The sequence below is a fragment of the Heterocephalus glaber genome, unplaced genomic scaffold (genome assembly GCF_053883595.1).
Source record: "Heterocephalus glaber isolate CG9 unplaced genomic scaffold, H.glaber_assembly_v1.0 deba00001733, whole genome shotgun sequence".
Taxonomy (NCBI): domain Eukaryota; kingdom Metazoa; phylum Chordata; class Mammalia; order Rodentia; family Bathyergidae; genus Heterocephalus; species Heterocephalus glaber.
In genome coordinates this window covers 20021457-20044719 of record NW_028258444.1, presented here as the reverse complement: position 1 = coordinate 20044719, position 23263 = coordinate 20021457, and the positions used below count along the sequence as shown (strand labels likewise).

The 23263-nt window shown below is 39.9% G+C and overlaps 1 protein-coding gene across 3 annotated transcripts in view; it reads left to right on the top strand.

Moving 5' to 3' along the window:
* Window positions 1-23263, top strand: part of LOC101725233 (natural resistance-associated macrophage protein 2-like) — a 96020-nt gene that overhangs the window by 35414 nt on the left and 37343 nt on the right. For 2 of the 3 annotated variants that reach the window (XM_087200158.1, XM_087200156.1), the window contains 2 exons: window positions 10322-10572; window positions 22270-22532. Coding sequence is in view for 2 of the 3 variants with exons in the window: in XM_087200156.1 (XP_087056282.1) it covers window positions 10322-10402 (81 nt within the window). In the remaining variant the exon portion in view is untranslated. Of the gene's footprint in view, window positions 1-10321; window positions 10573-20059; window positions 22245-22269; window positions 22533-23263 lie in introns of those variants that run through there. The other variant, XM_087200157.1, reaches the window with a different exon arrangement.

Genomic DNA, 23263 nt, shown 5'->3' with positions numbered 1-23263 from the left:
AAATCTATATAGCAGTTTTGGAGGTATGGCCATTTTCACTATATTAATCCTTCCTACCCAGGAGCAGGGGATGTCTGTCCATTTTCTGATATCATCTTCCATCTCTCTTTTCAGAGTGCCATAGTTTTCAGAGAAGAGGTCTTTGATTTCTTTTGTTAGGTTGATTGCTAGGTATTTCAGTTTTTTGGATGCTATTGTGAAAGGAATTATTTGTCCTATTTCTGTCTCAGTGAGTCTGTCATTCATGTAGAGGAAAGCTATTGATTTTTTTTGTGTTGACCTTGTAACCAGCTACTTGGCTGATTTTGGTTATTAAGTCTAGAAGACTTTTTGGTGGAGTTCTTGGGGTTTTCTATATAGAGTATCATGTCATCTGCAAATAATGACCATTTGACTTCTTCATTTCCTATCTTTATTCTTTTTATTTCTTTCTTGTCTAATTGCCATGGCTAATGTTTCCAAAACTATATTGAACAAGAGTGGTGATAGTGGACATCCTTGTCTTGTTCCTGATTTTAGTGTGAAGGATTTCAGTTTTTGACCATTTAGTATGATATTGCCTGTTGCTTTTTCATAGATGGCTTCTATCAGTTTGAGGTAGAGACCATCTATTCCAATTTTTTGTAGGGTTTTTATCATAAATGCATGTTGGATTTTGTCAAATGCTTTTTCTGCATCTGTTGAGATGATCATATGGTTTTTGTTCTTGGCTCTGTTGATATAGTGTATTACACTGATTGATTTGCGTATATTGAACCATCCCTGCATCCCTGGGATGAATCCCACTTGATCAGGGTGTATGATCTTCTTGATGATCTTCTGCATTGTTTGGCATTATCTTATTAAGGATTTTTGCATCTATGTTCATTAGTGAGATTGGCCTATAGTTCTCCTTTTCGGTTGGGTGTTTCTCTGCTCTGGGGTTCAAGGTGATGCTTGCTTCCAGGAATGAATTTGGGAGTATTGCTTCCATTTGAATTTCATTGAAGAGTTTAAACAGTAGTGGCAGCAGTTCCTCTCTAAATGTCTTGTAGAATTCAGCAGTGAAGCCATCAGGGCCTGGGCTTTTCTTAGTTGATAAGTTTTTAATTATTTTCAATTTCATTGGTTGATATTGGGTTGTTCAGAACTTTTAGGTCTTCTTCGTTCAACTTTGGTAGTTCATATGTATCTAGGAATCTGTCCATTTCTTCTGTGTTGTCCATCTTATTGGCATATAGGTTCTGGAAGTAGGTATTGATGATCCTCTGGATTTCTGCTGGGTCTGTTGTCATTTCACCCTTTTCATTCCTAATTGCATGGATTTGGGCCTTTTCTTTCCGTTTTCTGAGAAGGTTGGCTAAGGGTTTGTCACTTTTGTTGATTCTTTCGAAGAACCAACTCTTGGCTTCATTGATTTTTTGTATCATTCTCTTAGTCTCCATTGCATTGATTTCTCCTCTGATCTTTATAATTTCCTCCCTTGTATGAGCTCTGGGGTTGTCCTGCTCTTCTTTTTCTAGAAGCTTGAGGTGCAGCATCAGGTTGTTTAATTGGGCTTGTTCTGTTTTCCTAATATGCGTATTCACTGCTATGAATTTCCCTCATAAGACTGCTTTCATTGTGTCCCATAGATTCCAATATGTTGTATTGTCATTGTCATTTAATTGAAGGAACTGTCTGATTTCTTCTTTAATTTCCTCTGCGACCCATTGATTATTGAGAAGTGTGTTGTTCAATTTCCACATGTTTATGAAATTTTTTCAGTTTCTTTTGCTATGGATCTCCAATTTCATCGCACTATGTTCTGATAATATACAGGGGATAACTTCAATTCCTTTGCACTTAAGCATGTTCTATGTGTGAGTATGTGGTCTAGTTTGGAGAATGACCCATGTGCAGCTGAGAAGAATGTGTATTCTGATTTTGTGGGGTGGAAGACTCTATAAACATCTGTTAAGTTCATTTGTTCAAGAGTTTGATTGAGTTCTAGTATTTCATTACTTATTTTTTGTCTAGTTCATCTATCTATTTGTGACAGTGGGGTGTTGAGGTCCCCCACTACAATTGTTTTAGTGCATATATGACTTTTCATGTCCATTAGTATTTGTTTTATATAGTTGGGTGGACTAGTGTTTGGTGCATAGATATTCATGATCGTCATCTCTTCCTCTTGGATTCTTCCCTTTACAAGGATGTAGTGTCCTTCTTCATCTCTCTTAATCAGTTTTGGTTTGAAATCTATTTGATCTGCAAAGAGGATAGCTACTCCTGCTTTTTTTCAGGTTCCTGTCGCATGGAGTATTGTTTTCCACCCTTTAACTTTCAGTCTGTGAGTTTCCTTTTGAATTAAGTGTGTTTCCTGTATGCAGCATATTGTTGGATTTTGCTTCTTGACCCATTCTGCCAGTCTATTTCTTTTGATTGGTGAATTGAGACCATTAACATTGATGGTTATAACTGAAATGTATTGACTTGTCATTGCCATGACTTTTTCTTTTTGTTGGGTTCTCCCCCTTTACATTTAATTTCTTGTCATGCCAGATGGGTTCCTTCTGCTTTGCTTCCTGGGGTTGTGATCCTCAATGTCTGCTCCTAGGATATTGTGTAAAATTCTTTGGAGTGCTGGTTTGGTATTCATGAAGTTCCTAAGGTGCTCTTTGTCATGAAGGTATATTATTTCTCCATCAATTTTGAAAGATAGTTTTGCAGGATACATCAATCTGGGTTGGAGGCTGTTTTCTTTTAGGGCTTGGAATATGTCACTCCAAGCTCTTCTTGCCTTGAAGGTGTGTGTTGAGAAGTCTGCTGTGATTCTGATGGGCTTTCCTTTGTATGTGATTTGTTTCTTTTCTCTCACTGCTTGTAGAATTTTGTTCTTCTGTTGAGTTTCTGGAATCTTAACAATTATATGCCTATGTGTAGATTTTTTTTGATCAAGACTATTTGGAGTCCTATATGCCTCACTTATCTGTATGTCAAGTTCTTTTCCCCTGCTTGGGAAGTTTTCTGCCATTATTTCTGTGAAGAGATTTTTTATGTCATCTTCACTCTCTCCTGTTTCTTCATTGACTCCAATCAGTCTTATGTTATTCTTCTTTGCATCGTCTAGCAGCTGCTGGACTGATTTCTCATGTTCCCTTATAATTTTGAAGCAATTTTTCTTTTCCTGGTCACTAATTGCAATCTTATCTTCTATATCTGAAATTCTGTCCTCGCATTGGCTCATTCTGCTGTGTGGACTTTCAATGGAGTTTTTCATGTCCTGGAAATCTATTTGCATCTGTTTTATGGATTCCATCTGTTTCCTATGTTGAGATTCCATCATGTTCCTGAGCTCCTCTCTAGATTTATTAATCATGTCTTTCACTAGGGGCACAATTTCTCCTGTTATCTGAGAAATTGTTTCTGATTTCATTTTTTCAAGATCCCCTTTTGTTGCCAGTTCAGGGAGTCCAGGTGGTTGAGTATCAGAGTGTTCCATCTCATTTCCCTTTGGGTTTGCTGTAGGTGATCTGAAAGTCTGGTTTTGAGACTTATTTACGTGTTTTCTCATTTCGACTGGGGTGGGGGCCTGTTAGCGCCTGCACAGATTACCTCCTCTGAGCTGGGAGAGGTGGGACAGGGGCCAGGTACGGTGGTAGGGATGGTGGCCAGGAAGCCCCTTCCTCTGGGCCAGGAGCAGCGGGACAGAAGGTGGCCCAAAAGCCCTTACCTCTGGGCTGGGAGCAGCGGGAGGGATGGTGACCGGGAAGCCCCTTCCTCTGGACCAGGAGCAGTGGGATGGCGGCTCAGAAGCCCCTACCTCTGGGCCGGGAGCAGTGGGACTCAGTACCGTGGTCTGGTGGTCCGGTGTCCTCTGGGTCTTTGTGGTGTGGAACCAGGTGGCTGTACGGAGGAGCAGGGGACGGGGTCCAGTGGATTGTTGCCAGGGTGTGGCTGATTCCGCGTGTTCCGAATGACTCGGGACCTTGGTAGGGCGTGAAACTTGACTTGTAATTAAAATTTTTCTTTGTTTTCCAATTTCCTTTTTTTTTTAACCTTGAAAATATTGATAGGGTTTCAACAACTTTGGTACAGAAATACTGAAATGTCAGTTACTGCCTGGAATGACAGCATAAACTCACACTCTTAGCACTTCTCTCCTAAAGGGACAGAGAAATAAATGGATGTCGTCCTCAGAAGGGCTGGGTTAGTTGTAGACACCAAGACACTGATTTCTATGTACCCACCTAGGTAGTTTTGGTATAGGTAAAGGCACATCATTTTCATGTTTAAACTTGAGAAAAAATATTCTCTATTACTGTACTCTAAATTGAATATTTGTATATGTATAGTCTTATTTGATCATTCAAGTAAGCTTTTGCATTGTTTTTGCTGCCTACAAAAATTAGTGTGCATTTGAAGAGAGAAGCCAAAACTGCCTAGGTTAAAAACCAATGACTGTTCTGGCACCTGATATAAATGGAAATGTTGGTGCCCTTTATCAAAAACAAAGGCAAAGGGGGCTGGGGATTAGCTCACTGGTGCTGCTGCCTGCCTCGAAAGCGCAAGGACCCGAGTTTGATCCCCAAAAAACAAAACAAACAAAGGCGAAGGTAGACTTTGTGGTGCACACGTATAATCCTGACAAGCCGGGAAAAGGATACCAAGTTTGAGGCTAGCCTGGGTAACTTAGTGACCTGGACCCTTTCTGAAAATAAAAAATAAAAAGGGGTGGGGTTGTAGCTCAGTGAGATGGCCTTGGACTCAATCCCCAGTACCACCAAAAGAAAAAAATAAAAAGGCAAAAGGTGAAACTCAGGAGCAATGAATGACCAGCCCCTTCACCGGACACGTGACAGGAAAATCCAAGTCAGCAACTGATTTGTCCCAAGACTGTCACTAGAACTTCCTTTTTGCTCTGTTTCACCTTTCTCTGCCTGTCTCACAGCAGCTGAGTATTGAAAGTAATCCTATAGTTCTCCATGTTGGCTTCGTTTACCTCTCTTTAATTATTTCTCTTTTTTTTCTTTCTCCCTTCCTTCCTTCCTTCCTTTCTTTCTTTCTTTCTTTCTTTCTTTCTTTCTTTCTTTCTTTCTTTCTGTACCAGGAATCAAACTCAGGACCTTGTGCTTGCCAGGCACGTGCTGTGCCACTGAGCTACATTCCCAACCTTCTTTGTTCTTATTTCTGGTTTAATTTCACAACTAAAATAGAATGCAAAATTATTTGAAGATTCTTACTTGAAACATTTAACTGCCTTTTATCTTTTTTTTTTTATGGTACCAGGGATCAAACTCAGGACTTTGTGCTTGTGAGGCAGGAGGCAGAACAACTGAGCTAAATCCCCGGCACTTAACTGCCCTTTAGAATGCCTTCTGCTCCTTAATAATTAATAGAACGAATGAATCTCAGGATATCAGCGCCTCCTATCACCTCAGCTTATGAATGTAAGAATGGCTAACTCATTACTATATGCAAGTCGTGGTCTGAGCACTTGAGTGATCTCATCCTGTCCTCATAACAAGAGACTCAGCTTCTGTATAGATGAGGCAACTGAAAGGCCAAAAGTAACTCGCCCACAGTACATTGCTAGTAAATGGGCATTTGGCATTTGAACCTGAGTAGCTTATTGCCAGAGCCCACATGTTCATTCCCAAGCTATCCTGTATAATATATAACATACCCTTCATGCTGGATAAGGCACTAAGCGTAGTGACACCAGCAAGACCAACATCAAACCATTGGCTTGGCAGTTTCAGTTAGTGTTAGAATGTGTTTTAGCTCAGAAGTTGCCAACTGTATAGACAGTCTGGCCTGTGCTAGCTTTTTAAAGTTTGGATGCTTTTGGCAGGAGAACCCTCTATGGTAGTGATGGTGAACTTCTGAGAGCTTTCAATGATAACAAACAGCCCATTGTGGCACACATGCCATAGGTCCACCACCACTGCTCTATGGTCTCACCCTGGAAATAGCTAAGAAGTAATGATGGGTTTACTTGTTTGCATTACCTCTCTGCCCCTGAACGTATTTTAGCCTATTATGGGGCCAGTTAGCGCCATTTCTTAATGTCTCAGAACCACATGACAAACTTCCAGTGAAAGAGTCATGTTTATTATGTCATACATTGTATGGGCACCATGGAACTAGTAATGGAACATTTCACTCCATAATGAGGAAGTGTTTATCTTTGCTTATTTGGAAAGGCTTCAATGAATTGTGTGTCTGACAATTGCTGTTAGTTACTAAAGCCTGCAATGTAAAACCTTAAAGTGGAGAAGCAAGCTGGTCTGAAGAGTCATTTTCCCTGACATAAAACCAGCATCACTCAGTATTTTCCTAGCCCATTCATTGGCAGTGGTTTGCAACTGGGCACTGTCTGGTCTATGTTATCTTCACACAATCATCACAGTGCTCCTCTGTGGTTATGCTGGGCAATTTGTTATGTGTTGAAAGTATTTATTGAAGACTAATATGAGGTAGTATATTAGCACACCTGGCATTCAAATGTAGCAATTATTCCCAGTTTACAAATCAGTAGAGAAAGGTTCCAAAAGGATACATAGGAATGGATAAAGCTGGGAATTGAACCCAACTCCAGTGAATTTTTGTCCCCCTCAGTACTGGGGATTGAGCCAGAAACTTTGCACTGAGCTACATCCCCAGCACTTTTTTGATTTTTATTTTGAGATAAGTTCTCACTAAGTTGCTAAATTGCCCAGGCTGGGCTCAAATTTGTGATCCTCTGCTTCAGCCTCCCAAAGTGCTGGGATTACAGGTGTGCACCACCATACCAAAGCTTTTTTTAAAAAATTCTTTTATTGGTACATTTTAGGTATACAATATGTTTACATTTATCATTGGGTGCTTGTACCTGTACATGATGTATCTTGGTTCTTATTTTTTTCCCCATTACCTGAGCGCCCTTCACCCCCTCCACCCTTCCCTATTTACATAGATTACATTTCCATTTTTTTTCTTTTCTCATAATTTTTCCTTTCCCTCCTTTCCTTTCCCCTTCCCCTCCCACCACCCCTACACCTTTGGACCTTTTCCTATTTCAAATTATCAAGTATTCATTTTAATCATTTTAATCCATATTTACACTTTCAGTTTCTCACACTAGAGAAACTATTTGGTATTTACACATGTGTGTCCTATTTATTTCACTTAAGAGTAGGGCCTCAATATGCATCCATTTAGCTATAAACGTCTCTAGTTTCTTGTTCTTTATGGCTGAATAGTACTCCATTTTATAAAAAATCCACAACTTCTTTATCCAGTTTCCAGTTGATGGGCACTTGGGCTGTTTCCAAGCTTTAGCTATTACAGACTGTGCTGCTCTGAACATGGGTGCACATATATCACTGTGGTATGATTCTTTTAATTCTTTGGGGAAGATCCCCAGCAAGGGAATAGCTGGGTCAAATGGGACCTCTAGTCTAATTCTTTGAGGTATCTCCATACTGACTTCCACAGTGGTTGCACCAGTCTGCACTCCCACCAACAACGGAGAAGGGTTCCTTTCTCCCCACAACCCTGCCAGCATTTGTTATTGGTTGATTTCTTGATAGCAGCCATTCCTTCTGGGGTGAGGTGGAATCTCAGTGTTGTTTTCTTCTGCATCTCTTGAATGACCAGTGTTGTTGAATATTTTTTCATATATTTATTTGCTGCTTTTACTTCTTTATCTGAGAAATGTCTGTTCATTTCAGATGCCCATTTTTGAATTGGGTCTTTGAATTTGGGGGGTCTGATATTTCTCAATTCTTTGTATATTCTAGGTAGTAGACCTTTGAGGTACAGCTGCTAAAAATTTTTTTCCCACATTGTAGGTTGTCTCTTAGCTCTGTTGATGGTTTCTCTTGCAGTGCAGAAGCTTTTCAAAGAGATGAGATCCCAGTTGTTGATTCTTTGTGCTAGTTCCTATGCTACTGAGGTTTTGTTCATAAAGTCTTTTCCTATGCCAATGTCTTCAAGAGTTCTACCTAACTTATCTTCCAGCAAGTTTAGTGTTTCTGTCTTAATATTTAGATCTTTAATCCACTTTGATCTTAGTTTAGTGCATGGTGATAGGTATGAATCTAGTTTTAATCTTTGCAGGTTGAAATCTAGTTTTTCCAACACCATTTATTAAATAGGCTATCTTCCCTCCAATGAGGATGGTTGGCTCCTTTGTCAAAGATGAGGTGGCTGAGTATGTCTGAAGTTGTTTCTGCATCTTCTAATCTATTCCACTGATCCTTGGGTCTGTTTCTTTGCCAGCACCATGCTGTTTTTATCACAGTAGCTTTGTAGTATAGTTTCAAGTTGGGGATTGTGATACCCCCAGCCATGTCTCTGTTGCCTAGAATTGCTTTTGCTATTCTAGGTCTCTTCTGGTTCCAAATGAATATTTGGATTGTTTTCTCTAGTTCTGTGAAGTATATTGTTGGAATTTCAATCAGCATTACATTAAATCTACATAGTAGTTTTGGAAGTATACACCAGGGCTTTTCTATTACACTGAAACAGGGATATATCTTTCCTGTAGATTTATAATCTGTCTTTTGTATTAATTTAGAGGCCATTGGTATGTAAGTGCAATAAAGTTTTTAAAGCCCTAAGAAATAACAAAAGGGCTAAAATTGAGAGAGGAGGCCATCCTTCCACATGGAATTGGGCAATTGTTATTGGGCAATGATGGGTTAATTGGGTAACTATGCTCTTTGCAGAATACACCTGAGTAACCATGACAACTATAATCTCTCACCAAAGGAGCATAATGAACTCAACATCCTGCCAGAACTCTTTGTTCTTTCCTCTCTGCTGTTCTACTTTGTGTAAATCCTGCTTGCTATATTCCCAGGGAAACTCCAATAGAATTAAGCTTCATAGAAGTAAAAAGAGGTATATAAAGAAGCACAAACTTGGGCTGGGGATTTAGCTCAGTGGTTCTGCCGCCTGCTTTGCAAGCACAAGGTGCCGAGTTCAATCCCTGGTACCAAAAAAAAAAAAAAAGAAGCACAAACTTCTATTCGGGGCTCTCAAGACTGACAGGAAGTCACTTGCTCAGCTTCCAGCATTATTTAAAGCCAATTTTCTACTTCTCTGTGTGTCAGAGTGGTCTGTGTGGGAGTCTCATGCAGTTTCCTGCTCAAAATAAGTCAGTGATTGTCTCAAGATGTTTCAAGGCAGAGTAAAAGAGTAAAAAAAATACAACTTACAGTTTCCAACACAAATAATCTGTATTCAATTCTCTAGGAGTGTGGTATAGAGATAGGTTTTTGTTTTTTGGTGCAGGGGAATCAAACTCACGACCTTGTGCTTGTGAGGCAGGTGGCACAACCACTGAGCTGAATCCCTGGCCCAGTTTTTGTTGTTTTTTGAGACAGGATCTCACTATGTAGTTTAGGCTGGTCTTGAAGTCACTATGTAGCCCAGGCCAACCTTGAATTCTCAGCAATCCTCCTGGCCTCAGCCTCCTGAGTGCTGGGATTACAGGCATGCACCACCATGCCCCTCTAGAGACAAGTTTAAAAGTAGTTGAAGTGCCAGGCATCGTGATGTATGCCTGTAATCCCAGCTACTCAGGAGGCCGTGGCAAGAGGATTGCAAGTTTGAGGCCACTCTGGACAACTCAGGTAAAGCCTGTCTCCAAGTAAAACATGAAAAGGCTGGGGATGTAGCTCTGTTGGTAAAACACCCCTGGGTTCAATACTTAGTACCCGCCCCCAAGAAAAGAGTAGCTGGGGCTGGGGATTTAGCTCGGTGGTTCCACCGCCTGCCTCGCAAGCAGAAGGACCCAAGTTCAATCCCCAGTACCAAAAAAAAAAGAGTAGCTGAGGTGATTTTAGTTAAGCTTGACTGACATTTGGGACTTGTAGGTCATTTCCCTCTCTCAGTACATTATCTTTTTGTTTTTAAATGAAGAACTTTTCTCAAGAAAAGGACAGGAAAGAAAGGCTTTTCTCTGCTCAGGTACTAAGAGAGAAATGAGGCCAAGATTACGGGCCTAGCATTTCAGCTGTTTGAAATCTGATTTTCCATACACAATCTTAAGAAAAGTACTCAGTGCACACTTCCTCGTGTTAACCTGGTCTTGAGGCCCCATCCTGAGACGGTGTGCCACAAGGATAGTCAGAAGGCCAGTTTTACTGAAGGCATTTGACACCATCTCCATCCTTAACTATCTTATCTACTATTAGGTTAAACATCAGGAGCCACTGATGTTTCCACAGGCTATTTCTTTGCTGAGTAAATAAGAGCGATATTGAAAAAAGTCCTGAATTCCTACGGTGATCATAGCTGCGTAAGTGCAAATTTCAATATATGCATGCTTGAAAATCAATCTAACGCTCTTCCATCTTTTTTTCCTCAGTATCACCTGGGACTGACAGCTCAGCCACAACTCTACCTTCTCAACCCTGTGGATGCTGACCACATGCACCTAGATGACTAGCAGCTTGGGAGACTCTAGGACAGCCATGGCGGAACTTTTAGAACTTTCAACGATACAAACAACCTGCTGTGGCATGTGTGCCGTAGGTTCCCCACCACTGCTATAGAAGAACCACATTCTCTGAGCCTCTTGTGCCAAGTGTCTGTCAACATATCTCTGTTAGTTGAAAGGTGAGTTTTGTTCTTTTGAACAAAAGACAAAAATTTTCTCATGGTACCACAGTTCAGAGCTGATCACTGTAAGTGTAGGTCAGACACCCACCCTCCTCACAATGGTAATACAGTAGTCAAAGTTCAGAGATTGTCCTGTGATGGCCACACACTCCTATGGGCTTATGTCTTCATTTCTGGAATTAAAAAATTATATATGTAGATATACTTATGTAAACTTGAGCATATTGGTTTAGGTAGAATTTTAAGATTATATAAAAGTGGTAGATCTTTTGTAGCTTTTAAAAATATATCTCTCAAATAAATTAGACATTTGTTTTAGCTGTATCACAAATCAGAAATGGTGCCGCACCAGCCTGGCAAGTGCAAGGTCCTATGTTCAATTCCCAGTACCAGAAAAAAAAAACGAAAGAAAAAGGAATAATGCTTTATTTCACAATGCACTGGTCAATTCTTTTAAAGTTATATTTTACTATGTCAGTAAAATTCCACTTCAATTACAATTGACCAGATTATATCCTGGGTATCTACTGATATTAGTATATCTTTTATAAAGAAAACATTTCATTTATTTGTTGATCATATTTCACCCTGATTATCAGCCTGTTCTGTAGTTATTATTGACTTCATTGTCATTTTTCTTAATTTTTTCTAGTTATCAGAGATATGATGATATTCGCCAGTCAGCCAAATATGTAGTAACAAGGTCAAGAAACCATACTTTAATCAATAATTGGTTTTTCTGTGCTACTATATAACTCAGCTCATTCTGGCATTCAAATTTTAGGTAGAAAGTAAAGAAACTAATAACATTTAACTGTGCTAAGTTCTGACATGAGGTAATAGAGGTATTAATCTTTGTTTGTATAGATTCACCATGTCTTTCTATTTAGTTTTCCTATTACCACTCTGAATACCATTTCTAAATCCTAAGTCTGTTTCTAGGCGTGACTAATATTTATCTTGTTGAATCACCCACGGAATGCTACCATTTCACTTTAAGATATTTGTAGCAAGTACAGAACTATGAGATTAGTATTAGACCAAGGGTTGAAGGATCAGTCCACATAACCACAAACTTCCTGCCTTAATGTGGGTTGTAGATTTTTTTTTTACCCCTTCCTAATTTGAAAATTTTTCCTTAAAAATTTGTAATAAAAAGTTCCTATTAAAGAGTTAAAAGTTTGTGCTGTGGGGATAGCTTAGCATAGAGTGCTTGTTAGCACATACAAGGCCTAATTCGTATCACCACCTCCTTCCCAAAAAAGAGAAAAGTCTTATCATAATTATCTGATTGAAAAGTCAAAAGATTTGCAACACTGGCATGACATTCTTTCGTGGAAGTACAGTTGGCTAAAAGTGAACAGCAGCTCTCCATTTTCAATGCCATATACTCACCCTGGCATGATGGTGCACATCTGTAATCCCAGCCCTCTACGGGGCTGAGGGAGGAGGATCACAAGTTCAAGCCCCGCCTGGGCAATTTAGTTACTCAGTGAGACCTGTCTTAAAACATTTAAAAAGGGCTGGGAATGTCACTCAGTGTGAAGGCATTGAACCTCTAGTACACACACACACACACACACACACACACACACACACAGAGCCATATACTCTAGGGTGCTACATTGGACCCTTGACTTATGAATTTGATTGGTTCCTGAGGGCTGGTTGTAACTCAAGTTGATTTTAAGTCGATACAGCTGAGATCTGGATGTTTACCTGGGTACACACTATAGATAAAAAAAGATGGATGAATCTTCCACTAATCTAATCCAAATTGTTTGTATGTCAGGCCGGTTGTAACTTGAGGGTTCATTGTATATAACCCATCATATCCTTTTTTACTCCTCATTTCCTTTTAGCTCCCAAGGTATTGAGTCTACAAACAATGCACCCTTTGTGTGACTTTGACTATTATTTTCCTTTTTCAGCATTAAAAGTAAACATTTGACCTTTCTGACTTATTTTAAAATTTAATAGGTTTTAATAAGAACTTTCCTTTAAAAATCCATACATTGCTTACCTTTATTTATGATGGCTTGGCCCTCGAAGTGTTGTTTTAGAAAAATTCCCTCATTTCCACTTCAGGGTCCTGAGACTTCAGGTCAGGGCAGCAAACCTGCAAACTAGGTTAGAGTTCTTCTGATATTAAAACAGATACCAAATTAACATCAATTATGTTTTCCCTAAAGTTTCAGTGTTTTGAGTTTTTTTATATACAGGGAATCTGGGCAAACCTATTTTTCAGATTTTCTCTTCTTCCTCTTCAATTCCATTTGTCATCAGTTTTAATACCAGAGAATGTTGGAGTAAGAAATAGGAATATCCTGTTTGACAACTTATAAAAGGGTGAGGTGTTTGGTTAAATTAAGGTCAAGCACTCTGGAGAGTTTTGTAGCTCTTCTTCATTCTTTCTATGTTGCTAGGAACAGAGCTGAGTTTACAAAAGTTTACAAGTTTTACCCCAAGAATACACAGCTCCTCTAATCAGGAAATATGATAAGAAAATAAACTGAACCATGTTAAAACCAGTAGAGGAAATTCATGTCTAAAGAGTGAGTACTGCATGAGCTTTTTTGACAAAATTAAGAACATTTAGTCATTCTCTAACATATACATTTGGATTTCCTATGAAGTATGCTTCTTCAGTACTGTGTATTAATTTGTTTTCCCTTACCATAACAGAGCACACGAAGCTGGGTAATTTATTTTTTAAATGCAGGTTTATTTCACTCACAGTTCTGGAGGTTCAAGGACATGGTGCCAGCACTGGCTTCAGTTTAATAAGGGGCCTCTTAGCTGAGTCACATGGTGGATGCATCATGGTGGGAGCATGTGGGAATCAGAGAGAGCAATTCAGAGTCCAAGCTCTCTCTTTTATAACAACATACTCTCATGAGACCTAACTCAGGTTCCATGAGAGCTTCCTTAATCCCTTCCAAGGGCAGTGCCACCAGTGACTTAGCCAGCTGCCACCAGTGACTTAGCCAGCTCCCACCAGCTCCTCCCCATCTTTTGTGTATGTGTGTGTGGTGCTAGGGATTAAACACAGGGCCTTTGCACTGATCTACATCCTCAACCCTTTTTAATTTTATATTTGAGACAGTGTCTTGCTAAATTCCTAAGTTGCCCAGCCTGGGCTCAAATTTGTGATCCTCCTGCCTCATCCTCCCAAAGTACTAGAATTACAAGTATGTTCTACCACCATGCTCAATGGCTCTATCTGTTAAAAATCCTATGATCTCTGGGCCATCCCAAGCTCCTAGGGCAGAGAATGTGAGCTGGTCCCAGAACCCGGAAGGAAGCTCCCCCACCACCATCCCAAGCTCCTAGGGCAGAGAAGCTGAGCTGGTCCCAGCACCCAGAAGGAAGCTCCCCCACTGCCATCCAAGCTCCTAGGGCAGAGAAGGTGAGCCTTGTGGGTGCCAGAAGCAACACCCCCCACCCTGTGGAAATGAGAAGACACGTAAACAAGTCTCAAAAACAGACTTCTGGATCACCTACAGCAACCTCAAAGGGAAATGAGATGGAATACTCTTATACTCAACAACCTGGACTCTCTGAACTGGCAACGAAAGAGGATCTGGGAAAAATGAAATCAGAAATAATTACTCAGATAACAGCAAAGATTTTGCTCATGGTGCAAGCCATGATTAATAAAACTAGAGAGGACACAGATTAAAAAAAATAGAGGATCTGAGGAACATGATGGAATCCCAACATAGGAAACACATGGAATCCATAAAACAGATACAAACAGATTTCCAAGAGATTAAAAGCTCCATTGAAAGTCTGCACAGCAGAATGAACCAATGTGAGGATAGAATTTCACATATAGAAGAAAAGATTGCAATTAGTGACCAGGAAAAGAAAAATTGCTTTAAAATTATAAAGGGACACAAGAAATCAATCCAGCAGCTGCTAGACTATGCAAAGAAGAATAACATAAGACTGACCGGAGTCAATGAAGAAACAGGAGAGTGTGCAGATGACATAAAAAAAACTGTTCACAGAAGTGATGGCAGAAAACTTCCCAAGCAGGGGAAAAGAGCTTGACATACAGATAAGTGAGGCATGTAGGACTCCAACTAGCCTTGATCAAAAAAAATCTACACATAGGCATATCATAGGATTCCAGAAACCCAACAGAAGAACAAAGTTCTACAAGCAGTGAGAGAAAAGAAACAAATCACATACAAAGGAAAGCCCATCAGAATCACAGCAGACTTCTCAATGCAAACCATCAAGGCAAGAAGAGCTTGGAGTGATGTATTTCAAGCCCTAAAACAGCCTCCAACCCAGATTGATGTACCCTGCAAAACTATCTTTCAAAATTGATGGAGAAATAAGATACTTTCATGATAAAGAGCACCTCAGGAACTTCATGAATATCAAACCGGCACTCAAAAAAATTTTAGACAATACCCTAGGAAAAGACAATGAGGATCACAACCCCAGGAAACCCAGCAGAACGAATCCATTAGGCATGACATATTAAACGCAAAGGGGGAGAATCCAACAAAAAGAAAAAGTCATGATAAGGCTTTTAAAACTTTTAACTTCATCTCCCTAATGAGTGTATAATTCAATCTTGTTATTGTACTGATTAGTATTTTTCTGATTCTAGAGTTGCACACCTTTCCTTGTGCTATACTGGCTATTTATCATCTTCTTATGTGTACTTTTTGATTGGGTTGTCTATTAATGAGCTCTAAGAATTCTTTATCTATTCTGGTCATAGGTTATATGCATTGTAAATATGGTCTGTTTAAGGACTACTTTTCATTTTAATGATGTCATTTAAAGTTCTAAATTTTGATGGAATCTCATTTATCAATTTTTTTCTTTTATACATCATGTCTTTTGTATCCTAGGTAGTTCTTGCCTATCCTGAATTCATAAATATTTTCCCTTATAATTTCTTCTTAAAGTTTTATACTTTTAGGCTTTCATATTTAGGTTCATAGATCCCCTCAAGTTATTTTCATGTATGGAAAAAAAAGGGTTGAGGTTAATTTTTTATATACGGATACCAGGTGTTCTAGTGCCATTTGCTGAAGACACTATCTCTTCCTTGGCTCTTGAATCAAGTTTATATTCTATAAAATGCTAATGTTAAATAATCTTTCAAAACTCAGGGGACCATATATGTGTGGTTCTATTTCTAGATTCTCTGTTTTATTCCAATGATCTATATGTCTTTCCTTACACCAACACTGCATTGATTACTGTAGCTTTAGAAGAAGTCTTAAAATTGGGTGCTAAACGTCTTCCAACACTGTTTTTGTTTTTGTTTTTGGCTTTTCTGGGTCCTTTGTACTCCTACATAACTTTTAAATTTCAATATCCAGTTCTTCATTTATAGCAAGTATACACAGACCTGAATTTTTATATATACCTTGTGTTTTCTAATCCTGCTAAATTCAAGTACAAGTTCTAAGGGCTCCTAGAGATTTCTTAGTATTTTCTCTGTAGATGATCATTTCATCTACATATAAAGATTTTGCTTCTGCCATGCCAATCCTATACTAGCTGTGTCATTTTATTGCCAGACTATTTTGGTTTAGACCTAAGCTTCAAAGTCTAATGGACAGATGAAGAGTAGGCATATATGCCCTTGTTCCCCACTTTAGGGAGAAAGCATTGTATCATCTCCATTCATAGCAGGAGTTTTTGTTGGAAGTATGGAGTACATGTCTTTGATTTGTTGAGAAGGTTCTGTTCTACTTCTAGTCTCCTGATAGCTTTTACCATGAACAGTTGTAGAATTTAGTCCAATACTCTTTCTCCAACTAGTGACAGGATCATATGGCTTTCTCCTTTCCTCTGTTAAAATGATGACTTTTGGGGGTGGATCTTCCAATGCTGAACCAACACTGCCATCCCTATAATAAAATCACTTTCTACATACTTCCAGATCTGACTTCTAAGAGTTTGTTTTGTTAAACAAATTTCTATGTTCATACTTTTTTCTTCTATTATCTTTATCCAGTTTTAGGATTAGCACAATGTTGATTCCCTAAAATGAGGGGAGAAGTGTTCCTTCTTTTTTCTGCTTTAAATGTTTGATATAAATTATCAGTTAAAATGTTTGTGAGCCTGCTGTTGTCATATAGGTAGGTTTTCAAGCTAGGAATATACTTTCTTTAATAGGTGCTACTCAAATGTTTATATTTCCTCCAGAGTTAGTTTCATTAATTTGTCTTCTAAGTTACTTCTTAGAAGTTGTCAAATTTATTGCAAAAAAGATTTTTGTAATATGCTTTCTATATCCTTTTAAATTCTGAAAAATCTGTGGTAATATCTCCTAGATCTTAATATTGTAATTTAAAAAATGTATAACTGATATTGTGTAACAGGAAGAAAAGGTCTAAAAGAGCAGGAGAAGTGGGAGGGGTAGGGGAAGGGAAAAAAGGGAAAGGAAAAAATATGAGAAGAGGAAAGATATGGAAACAAGGTCTTTGTAAATAGGGAAGGGTGGAGGGGGTGAAGGGAGGGCAAGGGAAGGGGAAAAAAAAAAAAGAACCAAGAGACGTATGTAATGGTACAAGATCCCAATGATGAATGTAACTGTATTTTATACCTAAAATGTACCAATAAAGTTAATTTAAAAAAAAGAAAGAAAGTGAGGTTGGCATCTGAAGTGTGGGTAGTTTTATCAGGGCCCACATTTTTAAACTTGTGAAATTGATGTAGGCAGCTCCAAGTGGCTAGTGTCAATATTAAATTGTATTCTTGTATATCAGGAATACAAAAAAAAGCTGGGCTTGGAGGCTTGTAATCCTAGAACTTAGGGAGGCTGAGGCAGGAGGATTGTACCTTTGAGCCCAGTCTGGGCTACTTAGACACTTAGTGAGACCTTGTATAAACAAAACAAAACACCTAAAATCCCTTAAAGATACTTTAAGTCTATAAATTAGCCTAGTTGGTACGGTAAAGGGCAGAAATCTGACCTTAAGAAATATAATAGACCGGGCCCCTGCCTTTCTCACATAAAACAGGTCATCCTTTCACCTGTGAAATGAGCCATTATCTTTCTTCCTCTGGCTGGATCATCCCTTTTCTCCTGTAAACCAAGCCCAGACTTTCTATAAATTCACAAAATCCACAAATTTCTTCTACCAGAAACACATAAACACTCCCAGCTCCAATGATAAGGTGCTTCTCTCGAGGGCCTGCACTCTATTTTCTTTGAGTGTGCACTTTAAATTCTGCCTAATAAACCTTTTTATGCCTCTTTAAAAAAACAAAATGGGGATGAGGCTCAGTGGAAAGCCCCTGGGTTTAATCTCCAGTCCTGAGGAAAAAAAAAAAAGAAAGATATATGTTAAAATGAAAAGGAAAGATATGTGTTAAGATTATAGTAGGTAATGATGTAAGCAGTTAGTGGCTGGCACATCATAAGTACTCATTACATGTTAGCTGTTATTGCTTTGTCTACTAAGTGACACAGTTGACGATACCTGTATGGCTATGGGGTCACTTAGGAGTCAAGTTAAGTTTTAATAGCTTTATTGTCAGCAGATACACCAGGAAGTTAGGACCAAGAAAAATAGTTAACCTAGCTATCAGTCAGACTTCTTAAGACAGAGCAATAACTTATTTAGTACAGTATTAGGGATTCCTTCTACATGGTAAGGAGCAAATGTGTAGAAGAGTCACTAAAGCAACCTGTAGTTATCTTTGCTTCATTATCATAGTGAAACACACACCCCCTGTGGAGATTTAAAGTGATAACTAGTCAGGTATCCATGAAGAGGCATGATGGGGAAGAGCCCAAGAAGGCCTCCACCTCTACGTGGAACTGCACCTCTATATGCAATGACATCAACACTGAGCTCTGCTTACTCTAGGAGCAGTGTAAAAACCACACTTTCTTATCCTTTTGTTTAGGTCAGCCTGGGAATTCTGTCCCCATGCTCTCATTCCACAAGCACCATGCCCTTTGTGTATACACACACACACACATACACATGCACGTGAGCGCGCACCCACGTGCGTACATACTGGAGACCCCAGCAGCAGATCCTGATCTCCTGCTCGGTGCTGTGATGCATGGCAAGAAGAAAGACTTAAAGACAGAATTAAAGAGATAGATAAGGGGAGCCAGGATGACCAGTGCTTGAACAGTCAGAGCCTTAAACAAGCAAAGACTTGAACAAGCAAAGGCCCCGAACACCCGGAGCTGTCAGTATTTATTGGTGACATCATAGGTAGATTGAGGTAAAGGGGTTATGTGAAGGGACTATGTGGAATTGCTATGGATACATTGCTGATGTAGTCAAGGTTTGTAAATAAAGGGAGAGACAAAGCATTCTTGAATTAGGAACACAACAGAGAAAATATGAGTTGTGGTTAATAATTAACCTTGTCTTTTTTTTTTTTTTTTGGTACTGGGGATTGAACTCGGGTCCTTGTGCTTGCACAGCAGGTGGCAAAATCACTGAGCTAAATCCCCAGCCCAACTTTGTCTTTTTAGTAAAGAAGTTTTTAATTTTGGGAACAGAATTTGGGTGCGAGTCACTATGACATCAGCATGTAGGCCTCTGCTAGACTCAGTTCTATAAACAAGCCAATTGTGGGGTTACCTCTTTACAGCCTGCACCGCTTACAGCCTGCTTTGGGCATAATCAGTGGGGCAGTCAGCCACATTTACATACATATATGCATGTATATCTATATGTATGTATACACACATATACTATAAATCTTCTGCAGCCCTGCAGCCATTGCCAGGGTACCAGAACATAAAATAATCAAATTTTGGGGGGATTTTTGAATACTGGTTCTAAACTGACAGTGACTCCTACACTAGTAGAACTAGAGTGGTATGCCAAAGTAGGAGTTAACAGAGGTCAGTAATGTTTTCCAGTGGGTCTGTTTCACAGACAGTCTGTGTTTCCCTAAACCCACCCTCAGCTATTTCCCAGTTTGGAAATATATAATTGGAATAGACAAATAGCCACTGTCAAAATTCTTACACTTGTTCCCTAACCTGTGAAGTAAGGGCTATTATGGTAGCAAAAGCCAAATAGATGCCATTCTGATTGCCTCTATCCACCAAAATAGTAAACCAAAGTGTTACTATATTGCTAGAGGAACTGGAGTGGTAAGGCATTTCTTAGTCCTCCCTATCCTACACTTTAAGACAAAGGAAAATTATACCCAATAAAGGCAAGATGGCTAAAGACTCTGACCTTTTATAAATGATGGTGTGGTGGCTGAGGACATAGCTCAAAGGTAGACCATTACAGCCCTAGGTTCAAGCCCCGCCAGGGAGGAAAAAAAGGAATAGGTCATCTCAGTGGTCAAGTAGCCATGAATAGCTAAAATGCTTGCTGAAGGCAAAGGGAATATGAAATAGGTAGTTGAAAACCATAGTTTAATACCAACTATAATCACCTGAATGGTTGTAGAAACAATGTGATTATTATCAACATTTCTTCCTCATTTTCATTCCTCTATCTTTTTATGTTTCAATCAGGGTCTCACTGTGTTGCCCAGGCTGACCCAGAACCTGTGAGATCCTGCCTCAACCTCCAGAGCGACTGTGACTGCAGGGTGTGCCCTCATACCCAGCTCTTTCTTCCTTATTTTAATATGCACACATTTGTGTATGTGTAACCAACTTTTTTCTATTCCTTATTTCTGTTTACCTATCATCAAACATAAGGGGCATTAATAGTGGTTCCCTTATATCTCAGAATTTACAAAATGGGTTATCAAAGAGGAAGGTGATTCAACTCGAAGAGGAATCAGCATCACCCATAGATGAATAAAGGAGCTTTGTGTCTCTGGGAGTTAATTAATATGGTTTGGGTTACATAAGGGATGACTGATCTCACTGTTGTTTACAGTTGGGAGCTAAATGTGACTTTAAGAGGGTGCCACGTGGACAAGGGCTGGACAGCAGTGGGTGTGTATTGTGTCAACTGAGCTACCCTGCAATACTTTCCAGAATTCTTCTCCCTTTATTCCCCAGTCAATGAAGAAGCACTTTGATGTTATTTAGAAGGCAGAAGTGAAACAGCAGTCAAATTCCTTTTGTACTTGGAAGGCACTGTTGCAACACATTTTTCTTTATCTGCTCATCCGCCTAGTTGGCATAGAGCAGCAATCAAGACCACAGCCACTAAGGCTCCTGCTAAATTTTCTCCTTCCCTTTCTCTGAAACCTTGGCCAGATTCATATTCAGCTCCAAGAAAAGGGGCATTATCTTTTTTCTATGTTTCATGCTCATCATTGGCTCTGGAGATTTTGAAACAGTTTAAAAACCACAAGAGGGCCAGGGGTGTAGCTCAGTGGTCCTGAGTTCCTGGTATCAAAAAAGAAAAAAGAAAAAAACTCCACGAAAATCTTTTTCTGATTGTGGATGCTATCGAGGAAGCATTGTTAGTCTCTCTTCCCACAGGTGTCCATGTTGTCAGAGTATCCCTGAGAGTCTGGACACCTGAGAAGCTCTTCATCAGACAGCTCAGCTTTGAAACAACTGAGTATCCAAAGAGCCATTTTGAGCAATGGAGAACATTCATGGCCTGTGTGCTAATTAGAGATCCAAACACTACGTGCTCCAGAGGCTTTCACTTTAAAGAAGGTGGAGGCAGCTAGGAATGCAGGGCCACACAAAGGGGTGGAAGAGTTGTGAAACCAAAAAGAGCTAGAGGTACCTGAGAGTCTCAGGTGAACATTCTCAGAGACCAGGCACCCATGGAACTGTGAAAAAGATCCTTTTGTTGGCATTAAAGACACGGGATGAAGAACATTATCTAAGAGATTATTTTGAACCACATGGGAAATTTTGAAGTAATTGAAATCCTGACTGATCAAGCAGTGACAAGAAGGGGGCTTTTCTTCTGTAACCTTGACAACCATGATGCTACGGATAAGACCGTCGTTCAGAAATGCATCCTGTGACTAAGCACAGCTGTGAAGTAAGGAAAGCTCTGGTGAAGCAAGAAATGAGTTGTGCTTTTTCCATCTAAAGAAATACAAGTGGTTCTGGAAACTTTGGTGGTGGTGGTGGGGAGCTGATTTTGGTGGGAATGGCAACTTTGACCACAGAGGAAATTACCCTAGTCATGATAGCTTTGGTGGCAGCCATAGGGATGGTGGTAGTGGGAGCAGCTTCAATAGATTTGTTGATGATGGAAGCAGTTTTGGAAGTGATAAAAGCTACAGTAATTTTGGCAATTACAACAATCAGTCTTCAATTTTGGACCCGTGAATAGAGGAAGCTTTGGAGGCAGAAGTTCTGGTCCCCATGGTGATGAATGACTACTTGGCCAAACCACAAAATCAAGGTGGCTATGGTGGTTCTAGCAGCAGAAGTAGCTATACCAGTGGCAGACATTTTAATTACTGCCAGAAAACAAGGCTTAGCAGGAGAAGAGAGCCAGAGAAGTGGTATGGAAGCTACAGGTGATGACAGATATGTGAACTCAGCCAGCACAGTGGTGGCAGGGCTTAGCTTCTACAAAGAAGACGTGTTAGACAATACTCATGTGTATGGGTAAAAACACTTAAGGATTGTATTTGTGACTAACTGTATAACAGTCTATTTTAATGTCTGTTATGTGGAGAGTAAAGCATCCCAACAAAGGCTTTTAAGGTAAAAAAATGTTTTGCACCCATGCTGTTTATTGCTGAATATGAGGGTCTGATTATGACGTTGAATAAATATGTAATTTTAAAAAGGTACTGAGGACCAAGAAAATGGCAGCATGAGGACCAGCAGCACATCAAAACCTCTCCAGGACCTGGAATCCAGACACCTGCAAAACAACAACTTAGTGAAAAGAAAAGGAAAGCAGCTCCAGGAATCATGAAAGAGCTGTCAGGAAAACCAGAAGTCACAGAGAAACTGGAGAAAAATGAATAGAGTGCAGAGAGAAGAACAAAGCAGTCTGGAATGCTAGGCTCAATTCTCAGTGAGAGAACCCTATCTCCACACACCCAAGGTAAGCCTGGAGAGGGTTGGTAGATCCAGAGAGAAACAACAGGCCAGCAGTTCTAGCTCCATAAAAAGCCTACACTTACTGTAAATTGTAAATACAGTGTGGGATTTTACTCTGAAAATGACTCTTCTGCATGGCAGGCTAGAGTTGGAGAAGAAATTCATTGCAGTGTTCACCACTTTTGGGTGTGGTAATTGTTTAAGACTGAGCTACTCTGAGAATCAGAAATCATAGGGACAACTACTACACTTCATGATTTCTGAAGTGACTGGGTGGGAGGTAGCCATAAGAGACAGCCATAGAGAGGGCATGAACTAGACATAGACAAGCTGAAAAGTTTAAGCTCAGGCTGGGGAGGAGAGAAGGGTCCTACCCTCTGTGGAGAGAAGCTAGGCCAGTTGTTGCGGCCTTTGGATGGGGCTGGGTCTGAAAGTGCTGGCGGTAAGTCCAGTGAACCCTCTTCCAGCACCACTGCCTCCACTGCCCTGGGCTACCTACCTCCAGCACAGAACTTAGTGGTCTGTTCATTTTCCCTATCTGCCTACACAGGCAGGGATACATCTGGGCTTGGATGGTTACCACAGCCTGGAGCATACGGATAGAGCAGCCTCTGGAGTGGGGTGGGGGGAACCTCACAAACCCAGGGGTTATAAAGCTGAGTGGAGAAAGCCACAACTTGGGGCACACAGAAGTGCATGGAAACTGGGAGCAGTTGGAGTAAATTCAACTTTAGG